General features: G+C 42.1%; 2 protein-coding genes across 2 annotated transcripts; both read left to right on the top strand.

The window, feature by feature from the left end:
* Positions 1 to 4,102: 4,102 nt before the first annotated feature.
* olig2 (oligodendrocyte lineage transcription factor 2) lies at positions 4,103 to 4,918 on the top strand (the record flags this gene model as incomplete). Its single annotated transcript, XM_079170777.1, has 1 exon — positions 4,103 to 4,918. One exon carries the CDS (start codon positions 4,103 to 4,105, stop codon positions 4,916 to 4,918), a length of 816 nt encoding a protein of 271 aa, XP_079026903.1.
* A 17,819-nt stretch (positions 4,919 to 22,737) lies between these two features.
* olig1 (oligodendrocyte transcription factor 1) lies at positions 22,738 to 23,505 on the top strand (the record flags this gene model as incomplete). The annotated part of the gene is made up of 1 exon (XM_079170040.1): positions 22,738 to 23,505. One exon carries the CDS (start codon positions 22,738 to 22,740, stop codon positions 23,503 to 23,505), a length of 768 nt encoding a protein of 255 aa, XP_079026166.1.
* Positions 23,506 to 23,726: the final 221 nt, after the last annotated feature.

Raw genomic sequence — 23,726 nt, 5'->3', positions numbered from 1 at the left:
ATGCTCGTTCGACTAGTTTGCATTTTCAAAATATGTTTTGTGGAAAACATAATGCCTTTTTTCTTCTTCAAAGGAGCAACACTTCCTGTGCTGGCACTTAACTTCGCCATTTAATGTACAGTGAATCACTTGTGCAGGAGAGCCGCATGTGAGTCTAAACCGGGAGACAGCGTTACACACACAGTAACAGCAGCGGTGGTGGCAGGCGGCATCTCACGTTCCTCACCACAGATTTCAACAAAAGCGAGAATTTTGCTTCATTTCGTTCCAAGATTTGGCAGAGAAAGGGATGGAGGGGCAGAGCCAGGACATTATTCATGTCTTTCAGTTAATTTGGCCTCAGCCGGTCAGCTCCTCAGACAGAAAGAGAAACCTTCTCTCGTGTTTTTTCCACCCTCTTCTCTTTTCTGCTTCTTCTTTTTTTTGTTTCCTTTCTTTTTTTCATTTTGGAGGCAGATTAGCAGGATTAAGTATGGCTCACATATGCTCCTCCTCACTATTGGTATTCACCACGGCACCGGGCCTACCGCCACCCAGACTGATGGACAGAGAGAGAGGGAGAGAGGGAGAGAGGGAGAGAGGGAGATGATGGTGGTGAAGAGTGTAGTTGGTAAGAGTCAAAGTTGGAGGGGAACAGGAAATGTTACAAAACAACCTCTCCACAAACCTTACTCCGTTGTTGTTTTTTTGCACATTTTGGTTAGTTCCAATTATTAAACTCTAATATTACAGCAAACAATATTTGAACAAACACTGCTTCAAACAATCTTTGTCTGGCTCTTTTCTGTTTCAGCACGACAATGCCGAGCCAGGTCCGGTAAGAAACGGTTCTCCCAGTTTGGTGTGGAGGAACTTGACTGGTCTGCACCGAGAGCCAGACCCAATCACCAACACCAGTGGTCTCTTGTGGCTGAATGGGAGCAAATCCCTGCAGCCATGATTTCAGAATGTGGAGGAAAGCCTGAAACCAGGAGAATAAAAACTCTTAAAGCAGCAGAATAACGCTCCTTGTGTCATTTACTCATTATAACCATGGGTGTAACTGTTAAAATAACATTATAGAAATTACTTTTAGGCTGGAAATTACACACTGATTTAGTACGATATATTACTGAAGGCTTTTTTATTATTCCCCTTATTGTATTATATTTATTTATTTAATTGTTTATGTCCAGAGCAGAGCTGTTGTCGAGCAATCTAGGAGACCGGACGTGTTTTATAATGCTTGATGGAGGGATGTGATGCACTTTCTTTAGCGTTTGACCCATACAGAAAAAAATGTCTGATCCACATCAGTAAGAGGCATTCATCGTTCAATTTTGGAATTAAAATATCACCGTTTTCTGGAAATGTAAGGAAATTTCCCTTAAAATGTCCGTTTGTGTTACAGTAATGGGTAAAAGTAGTTTCTCAACCTTGGTTTGGGACCCTAATGTGGGCTTACAGGACATTTATAAAGCTGATAGCATACTTATATAAATTTGACAGGTTTACAGAAGAATTAAGATGAATAATATTTAATGGTTGGAGTTCTTTTCAGGCTTTAAAGGCCATTTGTGCCATTAAAGGTTGACAAAGTCTAGTTTATGATTAGTAGATGAATAGATATTTCTGAAACACACTGTGAGGGTTCAGACTAACACAAGGCCTCCATAATTCCTGATAGATGTCAATCATTTAACATACTAACTAGATTTATAAAACATTGGTTTATAAACCCAACTGTGGCGGAGAGCGAGCCTGCTAGTCTGTGTGTCTCATTGTGGATCCGGTGCAACAGTGAGAGTGTGGGAATGTCTAATGAAGCAAGAGGTGGCACAGATACAAACCTCCTGATTTAAAACGCCACTTACACCGCCTTCATTACCATAATCTTATTTCACGGGAGTAAACACGTGAACGCAACGGACTGGGGAAACAAGCAGATATAACTGTGAGAAAAAAAGGGGGAGGAGGGGTGTGTGTGTGTGTGTGTGTGTGTGTGTGTGTGTGTGTGTGTGTTAACGACCTTGATTTTGTGAGATCATTGGTGGACCGATGTGACACCTGACTCACGGTTACGGAAATATATTCGTTTGTGATTGGCTGGCAGGTGACCGTTGAAATCTAATGAGAGCCCCAACTCAAACATTAGTTCCGGTCAACTGTTCTAAATGAGTGCACACGATCACGCAACGGCACAAAGTCTCAATTCAGGAAACTACCAGCAACTAAAACTGACCACAGACCACAGACCGACACACAGATAGAATAGTATAACTTTAAAAAATAAAATACAAAAAATGCAATAGGCCTATGTGTAAAATAATAAAACTAATAAAAAAAAAAACATAAGCTGGAGTTAATATATATATTTTTGTACGGTTTCATTTATATTTCTTTGTGATTTCAAACTAGAGAAAATCGGACGTTTTCTGAAAACAAACTCAAATTATTCAAAATGTAATCCCAGGCTTTAAATTCATACAGACATAGATAAGAAGCCATTAACTTAACGTTATTCAAATTTGTTTTTACATTTTTATTTTTGATCAATATTCGAATACAGAGAGGACATCCAGATAACAGATAAACTCGTCGAGGCAATTAGCGCTGATCGCGTCTGACCGCGCAGCACAGCTCATATTTGGGGACAATGCCGCTGTCAGTTTGAGTTACGTCCGAGGGCAAATCACCGGTTTGGGCCCTTATGTCTGCCGGAGGCCGCCTGAGCGCCAGCAGCAGGCCACACCGCTATCGCTCACTGCGGACTAATTGAAACGTTACGGATCATAACCGTTAGAAACAATTTTGCACACTTCATTAATTAACGTTAAAGATGCACTTTAACGGCAGCTGCTGGTCGACAGCGGGTAACAACGGAAAAACAGCACATTAACACCAAAACTGCAAACAGGAAACATATTGTGCTGCTTATTAGGCTTTGACCCCGTTATTACTGTTCATTTGGAGGGGCGGCGTTATGGAGGGAGAAAAACAAAACACAAAACAAGAGCTGGAGAACGAATTTTCAACCAAAAATAATGACGAAAATATTGTGTAGATTTATGATTAAAAATAAAGGTAGGATATCAAATATAGAAAAAAAAACATTTGTTTCTTCAACAAACGTTTTATTTTTTAAGTCACAGTTTCAATACAAAACGAAATAAATCCAATTAATGTAAATCGTTTTTAAAAAAGAGGTCTGAGTTATTTTATTACCGTTTCCGGATACGGGATAATACAGACACGTTACTATTCACTTCTAAGAGGCAAAAAAAAAAACTGGCTTATCATCAGTGTTATTTCAATAAAAATCCTTCCACACGCGGGCCAGCAAGGCACAAGAAGGAGCCATATGTAGGAGGGAGTGTGTCTGATTTCACTTAATGCTGTGTGTTGGTATAATTACATCAGGCTGGAGGACCCTCCGTCACCCTCCTCCCCCCCCACCCCCCCCTACTCCTCCTCCCTGCACGGAGCTGATTGGTCGCGGGGAGGCAGCCGGGACAGCAACTGCGTTGTCCCGGTGACCCGGCCTCTGTGCAGCTCTAGCCCCGGCTATAAAACCCGGCGGTCGCACGCAGGCGTGCCAAATGGGCTGTCAGATGCGATTTCGGAGTAACAAGTGGATTTGACGTTGATAGGTGTTCTCATCCTTCGCGCTTGGAAAACACTCGTGGTACGTGTTTGATTATTTGCTGTTTTAGACATTATGATGAGAATATTTGTGTATTTCCTTCTGCTTTGCTTACGTCAAGGCAGATGCAAGTAGAGACACATCGTGGGAAAGAGATGGACGCTCACTAATTTTGTTTAGTCCTCATGTGATGATCAAATATCAATACCAAGATATTTTTTTAAAAAGTCAAGTCAAAAAGTGTCTGTTTAAATATTAGGATTCAGAATACATTTCCGCTTTAAAGCTATGCCAATTAATACAACAATCTGATTTGTTTTCATAGTCCCACTTCTACTTATCAATACGTTTGAATCAACAGTCGCTGTGAAAAGTGAATATTATCTCGTGTAGCTACTGGCATGAGATGTGGATTTTTGCGGTTCAGTAAATTAACTAGAAGACTTTTCTCTCTTCAGCTCACCGTGCTGGACCTAGACCATGGACTCAGATACAAGCCGCGTGTCGAGCAGACCCTCATCTCCGGAGGTGGACGACATCTTCCTGGCCACCCTGAAGAAATCGGTGCACAGCTACTCTAGCGCCGTGACCTCCACACAGTGCGACCATCTGTCAGAGCTCCACGGCCTGCGCACCCTCACTGCGGAAGACGAGGAGTCCCTCGCCCTCCGGCTGGCCAAGAAGGACCACAAGCTGCTGACTGAGAACGAGCTGCAGACCATCCGCCTCAAGATCAACAGCCGCGAGAGGAAAAGGATGCACGACCTCAACATTGCCATGGACGGGCTCCGGGAGGTCATGCCCTACGCGCACGGGCCGTCGGTGCGCAAGCTCTCCAAAATCGCCACCCTGCTGCTGGCGAGAAACTACATCCTGATGCTGAGCAACTCGCTGGAGGAGATGAAGCGGCTGGTGAGCGAGATCTACGGCAGCGGCGCGCACCACGGCGGCTTCCACCCGGCGGCCTGCGGGACTATGACGCACGCAGGGCCCGTGCCGGGACACCCGGTGGTTTCCCACGCCTCGCACCCGGCGGTGCACCACCCGCTCCTGCCGCCGGCCGTCTCCACCGCTTCCCTGTCCGCGCCCGGCATCTCCGCCGTCAGCTCAGTCAGAGCCCACCATGGACTCCTCAAAGCGCCCGGAGCCGGCGCGGGCCCGCTGGGCAGCAGTTTCCACCACTGGGGCGTTGGCACCGGGATGCCCTGCCCGTGCAGCATGTGCCAAGTCCCGCCTCCGCATGTGACCAGCATGAGCGCCGTCCCCATGCCGAGGCTGACCAGCGACTCCAAGTGACTTCAGACTTAAAGTGGAGACGAACTTTTTTGGGGGTTGTTACTGACTCTCTCTCCCCCCCCCCACATTATTACTCTTTTTTTATTTATCTCTGTCGCTGAATCCGATGCGTCGACGGAGCCAGTAAAGAATCCATCGGTGTTTCCTCACTGGGACTTTGGGGTTTTGCAACTAACTTAGCGTTTTATGGTCATTAACCTTAATTGTAACAGATGTGTCTTCAGAGCCCCTTTATTACTGGACATCTTTGACGGCCCGGGCATGTGTGTGTGTGTCTCTGCAGTTATTTAAAGATCAAATTGATTTTTTTTTGCTGTGGGCCTGCAGGGGGTGGGGGGGGTCACAAATCCAACCACAAATATAGAGTGTAAATATGTAGATGGATTATTCATATATTAGAGTCTTGTTACTGTGCAGGAAGACTCCCCCGCCCCTCACGTGTTGCACCTGCTTTATTCTATCCGTCTTATTCAACGCTTTTCTCTTTATTCTCTCCCTGTCATTCTCTGTCCCGACGCGAACAATGACCACTTGTTTATTTTTTTATTAAAAAAAAATGAAAAAAAAATGAAAATGATATTTATTTACTTATTTTGGACGGGAATTTCAAATGAATCTCTGATCGTGTTGAGTTTTTGAAATGTAAAATAAAGACGATTAATTGAAAAGTGAAAAAAAGTATTTGGTGATGTTTTGTTTGTTTGTTTAAAAAAATTGGTCGTTTACACAATAGAGGGAGAAACAGGTCTAACGGAGCTTTACAACGGTACTGATGCATCCAACAGGCCAACAATCACTGAAACACTCAACACCTACAGTATACAGACACTTCACACAACTCTTTTTTTGTACTTTCTGAGTCAGACATTTGATTTAATTTAGGCTATTAAAAAGAGAAACAAATTCACAATGTTGAAATTGACCTTTTATCATAATTACTATAATTTTTAAGTACTTAATTACTCTATTGTTATACTTATTATTAAAAAATATATAGGCGAAAGGAAACCTTTAACAGTTAAGCAATGACATATCCTTTGCATTGGCTATAATCAAATTTCAAACAGCTTTATTTTAGGATTCTGAGCTGATTGAGACAATTTTGTGATTTTGAGCTTTATAAATAAAGTTGTCTTCATTATCTTCATAAAAACTCATTCTAACCGTGTTTATATAGTTCAAAAATTCAGACAAAAATATATCCACGGGTTTGGTTCTTTACAAAATAATTTGACTTTTCAATAACTTTAATCATAACCTCTTTATTAGTCCATTTAATAAAAAAATATATTTATTTAATTTTCAAAAAAAGAACTGAGTTGGAAAATGTACATTGTTATTTTAAAATAGTTTTTCATAATCTTAATATTTCATGAATCAAGCTTCGTCTCTCCTTCTGGATGGATCACAACAAAGTTGATCAGCTTCGTTTCAAACACAAACCAATGACTTATAGGCACAATACGTCCACCTGCAGAACGCATCTGCTGCAATGCGCCAAAAGATTAATATCTTACCCATTTGGTAACCTGTGGGACGAGAGCACGACCCCTAAAACTGCGTTTGGAATCGTGCAGGTTTGCAAAATAAAAGCACGTAAACAGCCGCTAAGAACGCGCACAAAAACGTCAGTGATGAGTAGAGGCCGGTGCACTGTAGGAAAAAGGCAGCAGCTGCATAGCAGATTGCGCATGCTGTTGCAATGTTTTCCAAAGGCTTTTGAAGATGGAACGATATGAACTAAATCTTTGAATATTCATGCACGCATTTGTTTATTCGTCTCATTACTGGGATTGAATTATTCAAAGTCCTTCAGCGTCTTGTAGGACGTTTCAGAGAGGGAGAGGTCATTTGGTGCAATATGGCAAAAAGAAACAGCTTTTTTGACCAATAGGGATAAAAGTCTCAGCATGTGGAAACTTCCTTTCCTCAAATTCATCTTTTACATGTTGAGTTCATCTGAACAGCACACAAAACAATATCCTCTCTGACATCTTCCTCCCCTGCAGAGTCAGATGGATCCTTATCATGGTGACACACTAAACAGGTCAACAACCACAAAAAAAGAGCAATTCATGTGGCTATTTTGTTCATTTCTTCTACATGTGACTGAGATCCTGCAGAGGAATGCTGCTGAGTTGTGTTAGAGACTCCAGGCCTGAAAGAAGAGAAATGCTTAAACAGTTGTGATGATGGAGGCTCACATCAGCTAATTAGTTCACTCATTCAAAAACGTTTACCTTTTTTTGGTCAAAGAGGCTTATATTTATAAGAGATATATTTTAAAATGTATATCGTTTTTATCTTGGTTTAAAAAAGAGCCTTAAATGCTCACTTAACTCTATTTTATCCTCTGCACAGTTTGAAGCAAAGTGAAACAGGTTTGTGCTTGTGTCAATGACAGCAATAGTCCTGTGGTCTAATAAACATTTCCTTTATTTCACAGTTTATATATGCAATAAATTGATCCTTTTTGTGGATCTGAAGAGCCTCTTCAAGTGTTTTGTCACATCAGTGTGGTAATTGGTTCCTATGATAACTCAGTGTACTAATACAAACGTAAAGGTGACAGTTGTCCCACTATTAAAATTGCCACAAAGTTTATGGGAGAGTGAAGCCCCTTTCCCACTGGACAAAACAAGAGCTAACACCCACGAACATCTGGCTTTTGTCTTCAGTGAGAAAAGGTCACAATCAGCGTTCACTACTGGAACACGTGACTCTGCAGTATTCACTAATATTTATCGGCTCCAACTCCGATCAGCAGTGATGGAAACATGACATGGTGGAGGCGCTAATTTTCGCCCCATTTCCGTTGCAATGCTATGTGATGCGTGTTAAAGAGAATATATATTTAAAAAAACAACAACAACAGGGATTTGAACAATTATTCTAATGATTAACATACAAAACAAACAAGTGATATGTTCCTCTAAAAAAAGCCTCAAGACTCGAGTCAGACAACGGCCATTTTACGTTGCTGATCGTGGAAAAACTCACTTTGTTTAAACTCGACAGAAACAATATGAAACTCAGTTAGTGTGTCCACTGTTCCAACAATCACCAGCTATGCTTTGGTCGAAATAAACCACAGAGTTACCTGTGAAGAGAAACAGACATTATATGCACTCCTCAAAACAACCAGACTCCATTGAGAAAAGCCGTAATTTTACCTTGTAAAATAAACTTCATACAAACTCGATAGAAACAAAATGAAATTGATCAAAACCGTCTACGTTACCGTTTTCACTGTTCCAAAAAAATCATCAACACTGATTAGAGATTTTGAATGAGAACACATTTGAATACAATCCAAAAAAGAGGTGAAATAAAAGTGAAATGCACCGTATAAGTTTGCACAGACTTTATTGATGTGTCTATAGGCCTTTTTCACAGCAGACATTTGAACTTGGCAACCCACAAAAAGCACAAAGGTGTTACTAATAACATTTATAGTGGCTCTGTTCTTATTGGCGTGTCCTGGTAAACCATGACAGTGTGACAGTGATCCAGCACGAACCAAACCAGGACCCTGAAAATAGAGCAATTCATTTTATCGTCTGTTTTTTGTTCTGTAACATGTCACAGTAGTCGTTTTTTCATTCAATTGTCAAGCGAATTGTAAAAGAACTTTTGAAATGTACCAAAAAAATAAATGATAATTTGTCGCACGTCAATCAAATTGTTTGGATCGTGAAAGTGGTCTTCAGGAATTATTTCAATTGGGCAAGTTTCATGCTGTCCACAGGTGCATTTGCATGTAATGAGATTATCTGAGAAAACGTCGACATGTGCGTTAAATGCTCTCAATGTCAGCATTTGCAGTATTTGGCAAAGGTATTTCAATATCCCATTTCGTGCATCAACTCTGTTTCGACAAAGGTAAAAAACAACAACTTCAAGATAACTTTTTATTCGCCATTGAGGAAGTTTTATGAAATTTTGCAGATTCCATACAGTGTTTCTGATGTGTTACTTCAAAACATGTATGCAAATATTTGAATGGAAACACGACTATTGTCTTCTGGAGAAAAAGGCCCACGATAAGCCCTTTGACAGTTTCAGATTTGAATACATCTGCTGCCAATCGGTTAATACCCACCATCCACCCCCACTCCTGACAACTGTTGTGTTTCTGCTAACATTCACCAAATACCTTCTTATTTATTATTATCAGTGTATTTTTAATATATTTTGTCTTCTTACGTTGGAGACATTTGGGAATTAAGTTGATGCAAGAGCACGATTCTCATGACAGAGTTTTCTATCATAAACCCGGATAAACACTGTTAAAGTAAAAAAAAAGAAAGAAACTGCATTCTTTCAGCCTCAACACTCCGGCCAATAGCAGCTGGGCTTCACATCCCAGTGACTGGATTTGAATAAACAGCTCCTTATCCACTGTTGGTGGCAGGCTGACTTACCCATTGATGCTGGGAGTGCGCGTTGATTCTGTGACAGTTTAAATATTCATAACTTCGAACAGAAGGGGAGCATCAGTCGTACACTGTTGCAAACTGGACTTAAACCTTCTTGAAAACACGGCACAGATGTACACCCTTTGAGCTCCGCGCATCGTGTTGTGTTAGCTGAAAGGATTAGAGATCGGTGGGATGCATCAAAGGTGGCAGAATAACAGAAAGAGAAACGGAGTCTATGATGCAGCAAAGGAGGAATACAAGAGAGAAGATAAACAAACAGAGAAGCTGTCAGAGACAAAGGCAGGATTTAACACTTACAAGGGAATAGATGGAGCTCTGAGGTGAATATGAGACCTCAGAGGTCACTCTTTCCCATGGGACTTATGTTTACTCCGGATCAGTCTCATCTGCTCATCCTAAACCACCATTGCGCACTGGGATGGACCCTGACACACCGGCAACATCGGAAGGGATGGGCTAGCGGGGTCTTAATCTACCCCTGTAAAAGGGCCGAGCCCACCTTCCCCCCCAATTTGTACTCAACACAAATCGCTAGACGATACAATTTCGCCAATGTTCCCTCAATGTTTGATTCAGAGACGTACCTACGAACAAAATAGCTCTATAATTCGTAGGTATCCGACAGAGTGTTTTTGTATATTATGCACGTAATCGTGAACACCGCAAATGCCCACACAGGGCAGGAGAAACTAGAGGTGGATGAGTCCAACTGTTCGTTCCCCGTGTGAAAAGAGAAGTCAACGTTGATTTATTTGTCACGTAACCTGCGTACTTCAGTAACGTCACTTATGTAGTTATTTTAACCCAAACAACAATCTTTTCCTAACCTAACTGAGTCGTTTTGTTGCCTAAACCTAACTGACACGTTTCCTGTGACAGAAGTTTATTTTGAACTGACTGTATGCATTTAACAGAATATGAGGAGTAACTTTTCTCAAGATATCATAGGTGAGGATATATTGTACTGGTAGCACACGTTTGTTATATCCAGTAACTCCACATTGGAGCCTGCTGTAACAACAACATAAGGCTATTGTTTTTAAATCAGAGCATCACATGAGAAGAATATGAATATATTTTTTGAATTGATCAACGATTCTCTGTCAAAATCAGCAGAAGGAGACGCATAGCAACGTGACATTTTGGATAAGCTAGCACAACCATAACCTAAAAAGTTGTTTAACTATTATTATACTAATTGACTCCAATATTGAACCTTACAGGAGCCTCCAAGCCTAGTTGTAACTTTAAATAAAGGCGACTTTTAGCTCCACGTAACGGTAACATTACTGCTGGCAAGGCTGAAAACACGACTAGACTTCTCTACAGATTCTCAAATGACTTTTACCTGACTGCTGATGAATTCTTGAGTTCACCATTATAACATTACTTTTGATGTTATACTACATTGTAAAGATGAAGGCATCCGAAGATAAACGTCACTGTTCGATCACATTTAACTGCACTCGCTGTCTCGTACGCATAACTCAGCTCACACGCGCTTATTCGCCGCTTGTAAAGTGTCAGCTAGCTTAAACGATAAGATGAGTTTCACTTTAAATTTGTTAACAAACTGGTAACGTTAAGGTTATATCATTTGACATTAGGGTTCACCAATTTAATGTTAACAATAGACTGGGGTGACTTCATTCTTTATAGCTCCAAGGGGCAAACGTTAATGTGTTATGTTCCTCCGCACATGAGGCCTTTTTTACAAAAGAAACCAATTAATTTAAAGTTAGCTTGGTATCAGTTAGCTAACATTTGCTAGCTAGTGAATTTGATCTTACATGACATTCTAATGTTGGCCTGACTGGATAGAGCAAATGAAGTACTAAGTAGTAGTACACCACATTATTCGTTTACAACTAACAATTATAAACGTTCACTCGTCGTATGCTGAAAGTGGTTTGTACTAGATTTTGAGGAGACACAAATTGACATAATTCTTTGACAAATGTGTTTCTTAGAAAAAAGATCATAATCACGTAGCAATGTAACATTAAATAAACAACAACCACCTGAAAGGGACTTTCTTAAATAACGTCATGTAAAGTCAACATTTACTTTTGGTATGAAAGTTGTGTGGTTGTTCGACCAGTCCACTACGCCTCCCATATACCTGGACTGTCTCTCTTGTTATACTCGTTTATTTTCATACCTTGTAACTTGCGTTAACTGGTCGCTCGATAGAAGATACTTACTGTGTGAGTCGCACTTTGTACTACGTTCTGACCGAATACAAAACCTATCCCTGGTTTGCAGAAACATACAATGCCAACATTTTTTCCAGGTGACTGGGCCGATCCTTTTTTCTATACAGCAGCCAGCTCTGATCCTGACTGATTATAGGTCTGGGTCAGTACTGTTGGTCTGACATTAACGGGTTGGGTTGATTTAGAGATCATTGGTGATAATGGCTCAGTTATGGATTTGCAAGCTGGACCCATGAACCTGCAGCCTCGGTGTGATCTGCAATGCAGCTCGCAACCAAAGTTTGCAATGGCATCAGAAGCTGAATTTCTTTAGCTGAGACTCCTGGCATTCTGAATCTATTTCAATGAAGAATTGGTTTTGGTTTTGCTGCCTACCAACTTCACTATGTGATGTCTTAATCACGGTTATAAACTCTGAGGAGGTGCTACTTTATTCCATTTATACATTCATCTGAATATTTCTGCAACACTACATACTTAAGAACTTAACAATACTTGTGTGGGTGTGTGTGTGTGTGTGTGTGTGTCTGTTCAATAACCTATGAACAGCAGCAGATGAACTCCTTGATCGGGTGGATCAATGTGTTTAAGAAAAAGCCCAGAGGGACATAGACAGAAGGGAGTGAGAGTAAAGGAAAGCGAAAGAAACAAAGCGAGTGAGCAGAAGATCCATTGAGTGTGTTTTTTTGTGGCTGAAGAATCGTCCCCAGTGGCTTTGAAAAGAGGGATAATCCTGTCAAGTAAGCAGACCTTTGGATATTCATGACTGGCCGAGCGGCTCCGCGGACTGAAGGAGGACACAGTCAGGATGGGATTAAACATCAAAGTGAATGTGAGGAGTGCAGGACTTGGCTGACATGAATCAGCCAATGCAGAAGCACAGAGGTCTCAGAGGGGTGTGCTGGGGGCCAGTGGGGACCAGTTGTCTGATGGGTGGACAGCACTTTGAATGACTCCAGGATGAGGGCCTTCTAAAGGCCTTTCAGGAGAGTGATATGGTGTGGTGTGTGCACCTGCCCCCCAATCTGAGAAACATAGGATGTAGTCACAAAATAAGTTCTCATTACCGTCATCCTTCAGTCTGGAGAGCTGCTTGAATGAGAGATGCCATGACAGAAATAATCAAGTGGTTCGACAATGCTGCACCTCGCACAGCAGCTGGATTCTCGCAATGTCAGCAAGATCACGCAAGAAATCCCTGTTGCCAGGCTTCAAGCAACGCGCTTGTGTCAGAGCACGGACCAAGCAGCATCGTGTGAGGAGCTACTGGCGTGGCTTAGGTGTATGTGATGCAACACGGAGAGACGACTGTTTGTTCAAAACAAACAATGTTGGCTCCAGAAGATGGTAAGTGTAGATGCTGCAGTGGCATCAGTTATTTCAGAACGGGGGGGGGGGGGGGGGGGGGCTAGAGCAAAGAACAGCACTGATGGCTTTCCTCGAGTGGAAAAGATGTTATTCTCCCGAATGGCTTCGCGAACAGTTTGATTGACAGATGCTTCATCCAATCACCTGCTAAGTATTTTTTTTAACAACAACACATCAACAACACATATGTTTAACAACACATATGGATGTAATGTTAAGACTTCTGCATACTTTTGGAGAAATTTAGAGAAAGCAGCCTCCACGATTTCCTTTTCCATCGCAATACATTGGGGGCGACTATACTTTACTATGTGGTGATCAAAGCATTGATGAATGGCAATTTGATAACAGGCAACAGCAACATAGATTTTGATTATTATATTTTGGAACTGCATTTTTTTCAAACAGTTAACATGTTCTTTACAGGCAAAAGAAGAAAGAGACAATTTGAACTATTTGTAAGACTTGCACCATTGTGTCGTTACCTCGTCACCTGGTAGTGACCCTGCCAGCTCTGACTGCTGCAGCTAGCAGCCGGGACATTTGGTCAAAGAAATTCAACTTGACAGGATTCAGGGAAACTAAAGGGATGTTGTGAAACACACACTTACACACACAGGGTGTCCGAGAGAAGTGTTAAAAGTGTTTGAATTCAATCTGAGACCAATCTTACGTTGCGTAATCAGAAGAAGTATTTATATCTGAAGAAGACTAAAGGTAAAATCAAGATTTGATGTAACTGTTTTTTTAAATTACATTTTATAAAGTCAGTTCCAAGTAAGTAAGGTTTAGGCAACAAAACCACTTAGGTTTAGTAAAGGAGCGTAATTGACAATAACTTGACTGACTTAACGACTCATGTGACTTGCGACTCACATAAGTCACGTGAGTCACGTGATTAACGTCACTTATGACTCCTGTTACTAATGACTGTTAAAAATGTTGACTTTGTTTTAGTTTTGCATGGGACACGAACAGCGAAAAGTCCTGTGTTTGTTTGACCCATCCACCCCACTTGGCCCGGACTATCTTGCAGTGCATACAACGTCAGTTGCTCTGACCATCCAATGACAATTACATTGGTGTTAGTTGAAAGCGGTATCAGATGCCGAAAGGCACCGACAAACAGTAGGTATTTGACAAGTTGACAGTGAGACTGGGTTGTTGTCTTTGGTGCTTAAGCCAGTCCTGTGAGATTATTTCAGCCTCGGCAGCAGCCGTGCCACCACGAGATGTTTTAATGACGACAACCCCAATTTGTCAAGTTAGTGAAGCCTGCTATCACGTTGCAGTGCAACATATGTCAGCTCTCTGAGTTGTTGCCTCCCCCGAGGTCCCCCGTTTCATAAATCAAATTAGCACCACAGTCCACATGGCTGTCATCTCATTTACAAGTAAGCTGGACAGAAGTAAATCTAAATTATGTTCCATCTTTTTAAATTATTTTTACATCTGTATTTAAGCATTTCATTAATAACAAAATAATATGCCAGTCACCTGTTATCACACTCTCGGTAGTCAGCGGTCCTCAGTGGGAGGCCTGTCACGAGTTGGGACAACATCTGTGACAAACCTGCTGCAGTTTAATCAGAGTGGAGGCTGAATAGAAAGGGAGAGTGGTGGCTGCTTCAGTCTGATCTCTCAGGTCTTAGTGGGGATTTAATGTGCTGTGAGGAGCACGAGCACAGTAGGAGGTGAATGAGCTGCTGTAGGAGGCACAACGTGTAGAAATTCTGGGCTGTCTCGAGGGGAGGAAGGGGGGAGTTGTGTGAGTGTGTGTATTTGTGTGTGTGTGTGATACAGAGTGTATAGGCTGACAGATGTGTCCATCAACGCCTGAAAGAATCATCTTACATCCACTTGCATCCATCTGCCAGCCTGGCGTGGCCAGGTTTTATGAAATCAGAACAATGTCTTAAAATGCAAAATAACGTTCCCCATTCACGAAACAAAGGGGGAGAAAAGGTTTCCCAACGTCAACAGATCACTTTAACCTTAAACTCTGAAAGGGTGCTAACTCTGGTTGTGCAACAAAGCACAGAATACGTTTAGTAATTCTTTAAAAAATAAAAACATCTTGCCTTTTAATTTAGCATCACATAGTTTCCTAGGGGGAACATATATTTGTCATTAGCCATGTTTCCATTCACCTATTTGTATGCACCATTTGAAGCATCGCATTATAAAGCTGTACGAAAATGGCAAACTTCGTTAAAAGTTTGTTATGCTCGCTTGAGGTGGTTTTTGCCTTTGAGAAGAAAAAAGTTGATGCGTTAAATCTGTTCACTGTCGGATTACAGCCATGCGTAAAGCCTACACCATCAACTTCTGACAAAACTACAATGTATCCTAATTTATTCAATCCAAACCAATTTTGGAAATGTGCCTTATTTGCATGTATTTTTTTGCAACATTTCAAAAGTTCTGTCAAAATTGGACAATTGAACGGAAACAAGGGTGTTGTCTAAAAGATAGGTGACATTTATGGTGAAAATGGGTGTTTAAGAGGTTAAAGATACATAGAAACAATATGTAGTTTACCATAAAAAAAAAACACAACCTCAAAGTTTTCCACCTTGTTCAAAGTTTTCATTTATCCATTGATTCTATTAGCGTCCACCCATTCACGGCGTATCAAATTAGAGAAATTAGCATCAGAGATACCGTTTCTTCCCAGCAGCATCTTTCCCTCAGCGCTTCCCGGTCAGCTGGGAGGTGTGATCCCTGCAGCGTATCCTGGTTCTGCCTCGTGGAGTCCTCCCAGCTGGCCGAGCGTGAAAGGTGTCCAAAGGGAGGCATCCGGGGAAGATCCCAACCAGGCCACGTCTGGAAAAAAATCTGGCAAACAGGACAACTTTGCAATATATTTGACAGTGCAAAATTCCAAATGCACAAACTCTGAAGGGTGTTCTCAAAATGTATTATGAAAATGCTACTTTTGTTTGGATGGACTGCCAGAGAAAAATATGCATTTTAAAATGTAGCCACATTGTGTAGATGCATTTGCGAAGACAGAAAAACACTACAACCATCACAAATCTCTGAACCTCACTGTATCCTGCTCTGGAAGTCCAGACACCCAACTACGATATGTTATCTTAGCTGCTCATTACTGCAATCATATTCTTAAATGATAATTCCTGCTTGTGGTATTTGCACACAGTTAATAATAATTTTAACGTTCACCTTAGTTTTCTCTTAGAGGTTAGTTCCAACCTGTTTGATCATCAGATCGCTTGTGTTTCTTCGATCAGACTCCTTTTTCACGATGTCACTGCATTCAACTTTAAATCATTTTTACTGATAGACATGAAAGTCAAAACTAAGAAAACAAAACCCACATTGAAATAAACCAGATCTATCCTTTAAAATGCAAAAGGTCGGACTTTGTAGAGATGGTGCTGGGTGCTGTTGGAGTCAAAATGTTGATGCTTGATGAAACATTGAAAAAAGTACATTTCTGCCAATGGATCACGAAGATGAACCCCACATTTCCACCAATGCCTTTTGTTGTTGTTGTAGTCTCTTCATTTGGCGGTAACACATTCAAAGCCAGTTCCCCTTTTTGCCTCGCTAAACTGTTTCACTTTCAGAAGTCCAATTTCAGGGACGTGTATCCCCATCCATCATACTGCTATCAGCTTTCACTTTAACAGTGACTTGGGTCTTGCTGCACCGCCCTCCATACAGATGGGGATAACCTCTGAAAACCCACCCTTGGCCTTGTACCGCCAATAAATTGCCAAAAAGAAACGTCTCAACCCGCCCCCCTTAACATTACGAATTTTACTAGGGAAGTTCCTGACCTCGATCGCTTGGTGAGAAGAAGAAGAGGCTCTGTGTTTGACTTGGGACAAGGATTCCTGTGGAAGTTTAGTGTCTGTGAATCTATCATTGTCACGGTTAAATAGGATCGGGGGTTTGAAGGAGACTTTGTGGGGGACGGGTTAACTAACACTTTCCTATTAGCAGCCACCATGCAAATCCCCAGTGACATTGTTTCAGAGAGGAACATCTGCTATGACAATAGACAATCATTGGGTTGGATTATGTTTGGTGTAATTCTAAATGACTGCAATGAAAGGTTAAAGCGCTATAGGTTCAACAGTTGCAAAAAAATCTGTGTGAAACTTTAGAAAACAATAAAAAAAAAAAATGTTGTAACAGTCAGAGAATTTTCAGGCTTTTATTTTGAAAGTGACAACACATCTACAGCTTGCAGAAATACATCAGACGCAACAAACCAAGCAAACAAATCAGCAATAAAGGTCAAGACAGGGAAAGTGTCAGCGGAGCAGTTAGCAACTCAAAATATGAATGTGGCAAACGTCCATCTGTATTTAAACAACCGCGACCAACTCAGCGTGTGCAGCTATTGAGAGTAAAGCATTTAGGCTCTCTTTCACAAAGGGCCCGCGGGCTGAAACCTTACACCCCTTCCACCTTCATTATCCCCGCCACACTATGATCAGCAACAAATGCCGACTATCCCAGAGCAGTGCTCACAAAGCATGCTGGGAAGGACAAAGGCAGACCTTCAGCCGATTGGTTCCACCTTATTAACAGCTTGTAATCTTCTCATGTCTTTGGCCAGGCCTCACAGAGCAGGAGTTAGGGCCAATAGACGAGTGTGTCCTCCGTTACTGCTTTGAAGCCAAGCAGCCTTTTCCCCTCTGAAGAAAAGTCCCGCTCTGTTATATTTCCATTGTTGCTGCTGCACCTGTTTGCCCACAGGGACACATGGAGAGAATCAGTCACTGGCAACTGTTAATTTCTCATTAGACTCCCTCAGCACATTGTAAACAGAAGAGAGTTTTCAATCTAAAGCCCACGGCAGGTGCACCTCCTCATTTTAACCGTTCTGTCAAAAACCTTGGAAAGAAATAGCATAGTTTAGATTACAGTTTTTTTTATGAAAAACAGGATTTTGTGGCGGCTTCTCTTTCTGAGGGGGTCTGGTGCAATTTTGAATCTTTTTAACTTTAAGGTTTGAATTGGGCTCTTATGTGCATGGATTGTAGTTTTTAAAATTAAAATGGGGAAATTTGTAAACAACCTTTTTTTATCTAAAAAAAACATGCTCATATGGAAAGAAAATTGGTAGAATATCCGTTCGAAGTTCACAAAATTATGATTTAGGATTGTTTTTGTGCACTGTCGTCTGTTTTGTGTGTTAAATAACGCTGTCATCAGCTGAGGTGCAGCCTTGTCACTTGGTTTTTTTATTTAAAATTTGTGGTGTTATTTTCTGTTGGATTTTGCCACTAAAAAGATCGAAGTATTGGAGCCTAAGTCAATAACAACAGTTGCTAAGAAAGAAAACATGAAATGCGTCAATACAGGAACGAGCCAGGTAAGACTTACCTGGGTGCTGCAAGACTGTGTTAACCAGCTACGAGGCCTTGTTGGCTCTATATTGTCCTCTCAAGCAACTGCAAGCCAATCAGACAAATTGATTTTTGTTTAAATAACGAGCTTTTGAGCAACAAGCGACACAGTCAGTGACAAACAGATAAGGGCATAGAAAATAGCTGCGTAATTGTCCCAATTTGTCGAGCGTCCTTCAGACATTAACAACATAAGTCGAACCGCAGAGGCAGCGAACACATCGACGCAGCATCAAGTGACACACAAAAGAGCTCAATCAGACACCTGATGTAAATTGACTCCATTAAGTCAAGCAGTCAGCAGCCAGCCTGTGGCTTGACTGTCTCTTTATATCCAGGGAGGTTGGTTTATAATTATGCCAATTTGTACTCAATTAAAGAGCCAGTAGAGGTTGTTTTGTGTGTTTCGGCGAGGAAACGTCTGTTCTAAACGTCTGAGTCTAAAGTCAGGATTCCCTTTTTTATTTTTTTTTATTTATAAAATAAAAATAAAAATAAATTCAGTGTCAATATTTTACAAATGCCATTTGTAGTGCAGAAACTCTGTGTTTCAACAATTTAGTTTTGCTTTTTGTTTTTATTATGTATTCATTTAGAATGAATCTGGTGAATTATCAGAAGCCCATTTTCATTTTCCCCAATCTTCATTTAATTCCAAATCCAAGAATCAAATATTAATCCAACAAACATAATTTATTGTAAATGTGTAGAGGCAAAATATTGGTTAAAATCAGTTTGAATTCATCTGGGGTGTCAATAATGTCAATGTGTCCTTGGGTGAGACACTGAACCCCAAGTTGCTCCCTGTGAGCTTCAGAGCAGGGAGTTTAGGACCCATCCAAAGCTTTTAATGCTTAAGATGGGTTAAATGCTGTGGGTCTATTTCATATAGGAACCTGTGTGTATGTATGTGACAATACAATGAAAGTTCTTTTTCCGTTTCTTTTTTTTTTTTTATCTTCTCCGTTCAAGAAATCCTGGGATTATCCAGTTAAAATTACATAAAAACCACAAGAAAATATATAAGCCTTATTTATATTGACAACACCTAGAAACCACACCAGGAAGTAAAATAAATACACTTAACTAATGAATGAATAAAAGTGTGTTGAGTCCTTTTGACGAATGCCAAAAAAAAGAGCAAAGAATTCATAACCATTATTTTCAGTGGTGTCACTTTGGGTGTATTTTTCATCCCGTATTGGGGAGTAGACTGACCCAGGAGTTTGGCCGAGGTGTCTTCCTGTCTGTCAGCCGCAGGAAATGGCTCCACACAGACGAGGCATTTAGCTCCCAGGTGCAGACCCGCCATTGGAGGGCCTTGCCCAGATGGATAGTACTCCTTCCACCATAAAGACACTAGTCTTCCCCCTGCCCTGAAGCCACCGGTGCTCCTGCCCTGGTCCAGCCTCATCAAAAGGAGCCTGGAAGCTGGGAGGCGGATATGCTGGGCTGCGGCCCCAAATCAAGCTCACTTTTCTTTTCCCTTGTAAGTGGGGGATAAAAAAAAAAAAAGTGGGGGAGGTGCGCTTTCTGGTAGACACCAGCTTCTTTCTTTCTCCTCTTTTCTGACTTCTGCATGTGCGGCTCCTTGCAGGTGTCCTTTTTTCCCCCCTTTACACCCAAACCAGATCCCAAAACACAGTCAAACCCACCACAGCTTGTTTTCTTTCATTGCTCAGTTTATTACCCCTCATTGTCAGACAGGCACTAGAAATCAAATTGAGCTCACAGGCACACACACACACATGCACACATTCATCCTGGCTGCCTGCACTCTGTTCTCCTGCAGGTGCGAGGGTCATCCGCCTGGCTCTTTTCATGGGGCCCTCCCTTTCCTGTCCGTCTGCAGCCGTCCATTCAGCTTCAATCACAGCACCAGCCGGACGCCACCGCGCCGCTGGCGGGGCAGGGGAAGCGCCTCCGCACACATCTTTCACTTGTTGAGCGACAAGCGAGGAGCGGCTGGGGGGGAACATAGAGGGTCTTCCTCCCCTGCGTCTCCTTCTGCTTTCATCGTGAACAACTTGCTTTCTGTTTGTGACGGTGCGGTCCTTCCCCTTCTTCCCCCTGCCTTCCTTTTCTCCCGCTCAGATGGGCTTTTACAAGAAGGAGGAGGGGGGGGGGGGGGGTTGCAAAGGAGGAGGACGGCCAGACTCCCTGTGTGACCAAGGGATGCTGAGGTCTTTTCTTGTGGCTCATGAATGGCACATTTGAGGTTTCCAGCCTTGCTCGGTGCCCCAAGCCAGCTTCACCTGTGGTTGGAGTCAATTGGCCTGTTGTCTGGCTGTCTGGAACCGTGCCCAGCTCTCTGCCAGCCAATTTGGTTACCGTGGCCCACTCAGAACCCAGCAAACAATGACCTCCACCTCGAAACCATCAATTAACTCTCAGCACACAATGGTGTAGCCATTCACTGTTTGCCAAAACAGTTCTCTGACACGATTAACACCCATGCTAATGCCGCTAATACCTGCCCTTCGCCACACAACAACGTGCTAGTGAGTTTAATGTCTTCCAAGTTGTTGCATGGCTGTAGAGGTACGTTCCATTGAGCCCACAGTGCTGTGCTTTCTTGTGTTCGCTTTTAATTATCTCCACACAAAGAAAAAGTAAAAGCAGCGTTGCTCATGTTGTCAGGTGCTAACAAGAGTCTGCAGCTACGCTGGTGGCTCCATAGGCACAGTGGTGCTTCAGTCCAAATGTTATCATCAGCATGCTGACTTGCTGTTGTTAGCTGATACCTACTAGGAGTTTCTGACTATTTCAAAATTACATAAAACATTACAATAGGTGGTAGAAACCGCATTCCTACCAAATTTGGAAAGACCACCACTGAAATTACAAGTCATTCAAAAGTATACTCAAAACACATCTTTTCACTTAGTCTTAATCTAAAATATAAAATTACGGTTGTCCAATTTACAGTTGTGTATTTTTTTTTTTTTGTATTTATGCTAATGCTTCTAATGTTTTGTATCTACTTTATCTCGATACTTTTTTAGTTTAGCTAACGTTGCTAAATTTTGACTTGATTAATGTTCATCTTATTTTAGTGTGTTAGGATGCTAACATCTGCTAATTATAACTGAACACAAAGTACAGCTGAGGCTGATGGGACTAACGTCAGTTTTGAAGGAATTTGGTCATAGAAAATTGTACAAAAGGACGTCACAGGTAAAGTTTTGCCCCACCTGTCGATCATCCTCTTCTGTGCTTCTTTACTTTTAATGGGATTTTGTTTTAACTGTATATAATCCAAATGTTCCATCTGACTTCAGTAAAAGTGTTAAGAAATGCTGTTCTACAATTTACAAAAAACGGACAAAAATTTTAATCTACAATTTTATTTGAAGATTTCAGAACATTTTGCTCGGATCATTGAAATGCTTCTTGTATTTGCAGTATTTGATGTGTTGGAATTCTGCTTGTTTGTTGGATTTGACTGTATGTGTGTTTTTATATTCAATAACTCCCTTTAACGCAGACAGAGCTTTACTGAGATTAAGACTCTTTGTTACATCACCGTCCTGGCAAAGATAGCAGCAACAAAAAGAGAATATACATTATAGCAGTTCTAGTACACCCTGTAAAACTGGATCTTTACGCTTGCTGATCGCATAATAAAAAACACAGTAAATATCAGTTAATTCATCAGTTTGTAATTTGATTGGCTCATGTTCCATCTGGGCTGGACAAAACTGGTTTTATTGGTGAAGCTCCTCGTAGAATAATCCAAAATTGCAAAAAAAAGAACATTGAACGAGAGTTCAAATCACTAATCTTAATGGTTAACTAAATAATCCACCAAAAAAAATGGTTTTCTAATATCTTGCCTTAAATCGTTCCAATTTTCAAAGGAGTTCGGCTGGTGTTGTCACCACCTACCTGTTCTTTATCATTTGAGTCTAACATAATAAAAGTCACACATGAATATTATGTGTGTTTCTAAAGAGCACATCGTGAGTCTGGGAGGAGTTGAGTTGAGTTGGGGGGGGGGGGGCGCGAGGGGTGCGTTTAGCTCACTTTTCCACCGTGTGAGCTGTCATTCTCACCACACGCAGCTGTGGAAATGAGATAAAACTGAGCTGCCACTTTAGCAAAGCTCTCATTCACTCACTTGGGCAGCCAGAAACCTCTGAAGCCAAAAGTAAAAAACGCTAGGAGACTTTTGTATTGTGCTGGATGGCAGCTGTCTTCTGCACGAGGAGGAGAGATCAACAGGTGGAGGGAATGAAGTTTGGATTTTTTGCACTTTGTGGATTTTTTTAAAAAGCAGAAGGCAAGTATTTTTGCATTGGCTGTTTTGGGGTAGTTTTTCAAACTTGTATCTTTTTCTGAAGACATTTCTGGTTTAGAAGTACACTGAGCTACAACCCTGAAGACAGCACACCTCTGAACAGACTATGAATGTGCTGTCGAACCCGGTGATCAGGGCCCAGGAGCAGCCCCTACCTCTCTGTGGCCCCGGGTCAGTCCAGGACTTACCCCACTGCCCTCCAGGGTTTAACCTGAGCTCCCGCCTAAACCCCACGCCCGTGCTCGGCCTGCAGGGTGGCCAAAGACCAACCAAACCACAGAGGGAGCTCAGCGCCGAGGAGCAGCAGGAGCTCAGGAGGAAGATCAACAGCAGGGAGAGGAAGCGGATGCAGGACTTGAACATCGCCATGGACGCCCTGAGGGAGGTCATGGTGCCTTACGCCTCCTCGCCGTCATCTGCCTCCCCCCCCCAGTCCCACCAGCCCGGAACTCCTCCGGGCCGCAGGCTCTCCAAGATCTCCACCCTGGTTCTGGCCAGGAACTACATCCTCCTCCTGAGTTCGTCCCTGCAGGAGATGCGGCGACTGCTGGGGGAGGTGAGCGTCGGGATGGGGGTGAACGCGGGGCCAGTCCCCCGGCTGTTGCTCGCCGGAGGGTGGCCCCTCATATCCGGCCCCAGTCAGCTCCTCCTCACCCAGGAGTCCCTCCTCACGACAGCAGCCTCCTCCTCTTCCTCCGCTCCATCGTCGTCTGCTGCCAAATGTCCCCTGCTGTCTCCGAGCCCCATGGAGGCCGCGCTAGCTCCTGTGCAGTGGGGCTCTGCAGGGGCCTCAGGAGGGCCCCTGTGCCCCTGCAGAGTCTGCAGACTGCCCAGATTCAGCCACTCCACCCCGGCTCCGAGATTCCCAAAGTGACACGTTTGAAGTTTAAGAAAAGACTTGATGACTGTTATATCTTTTTTTTATATGAATTGTTATTTTTCTAACATTTTTAACTTGTTTATAATATTCTACTGCAATAACTCACAATTACCCTTTGAGCTTCTTAAACCTAATGGATCTACTTTGTATTTGGTAAGCCAGTTTCTTTCTGAAGCAAATATAATAATCCCTTTTTTGGGTCAGAGATAACTTAC

The sequence above is a fragment of the Pholis gunnellus genome (assembly GCF_910591455.1).
Source record: "Pholis gunnellus genome assembly, chromosome: 12".
NCBI classification, from domain to species: domain Eukaryota; kingdom Metazoa; phylum Chordata; class Actinopteri; order Perciformes; family Pholidae; genus Pholis; species Pholis gunnellus.
This window is presented reverse-complemented; position numbering and strand designations above follow the sequence as displayed.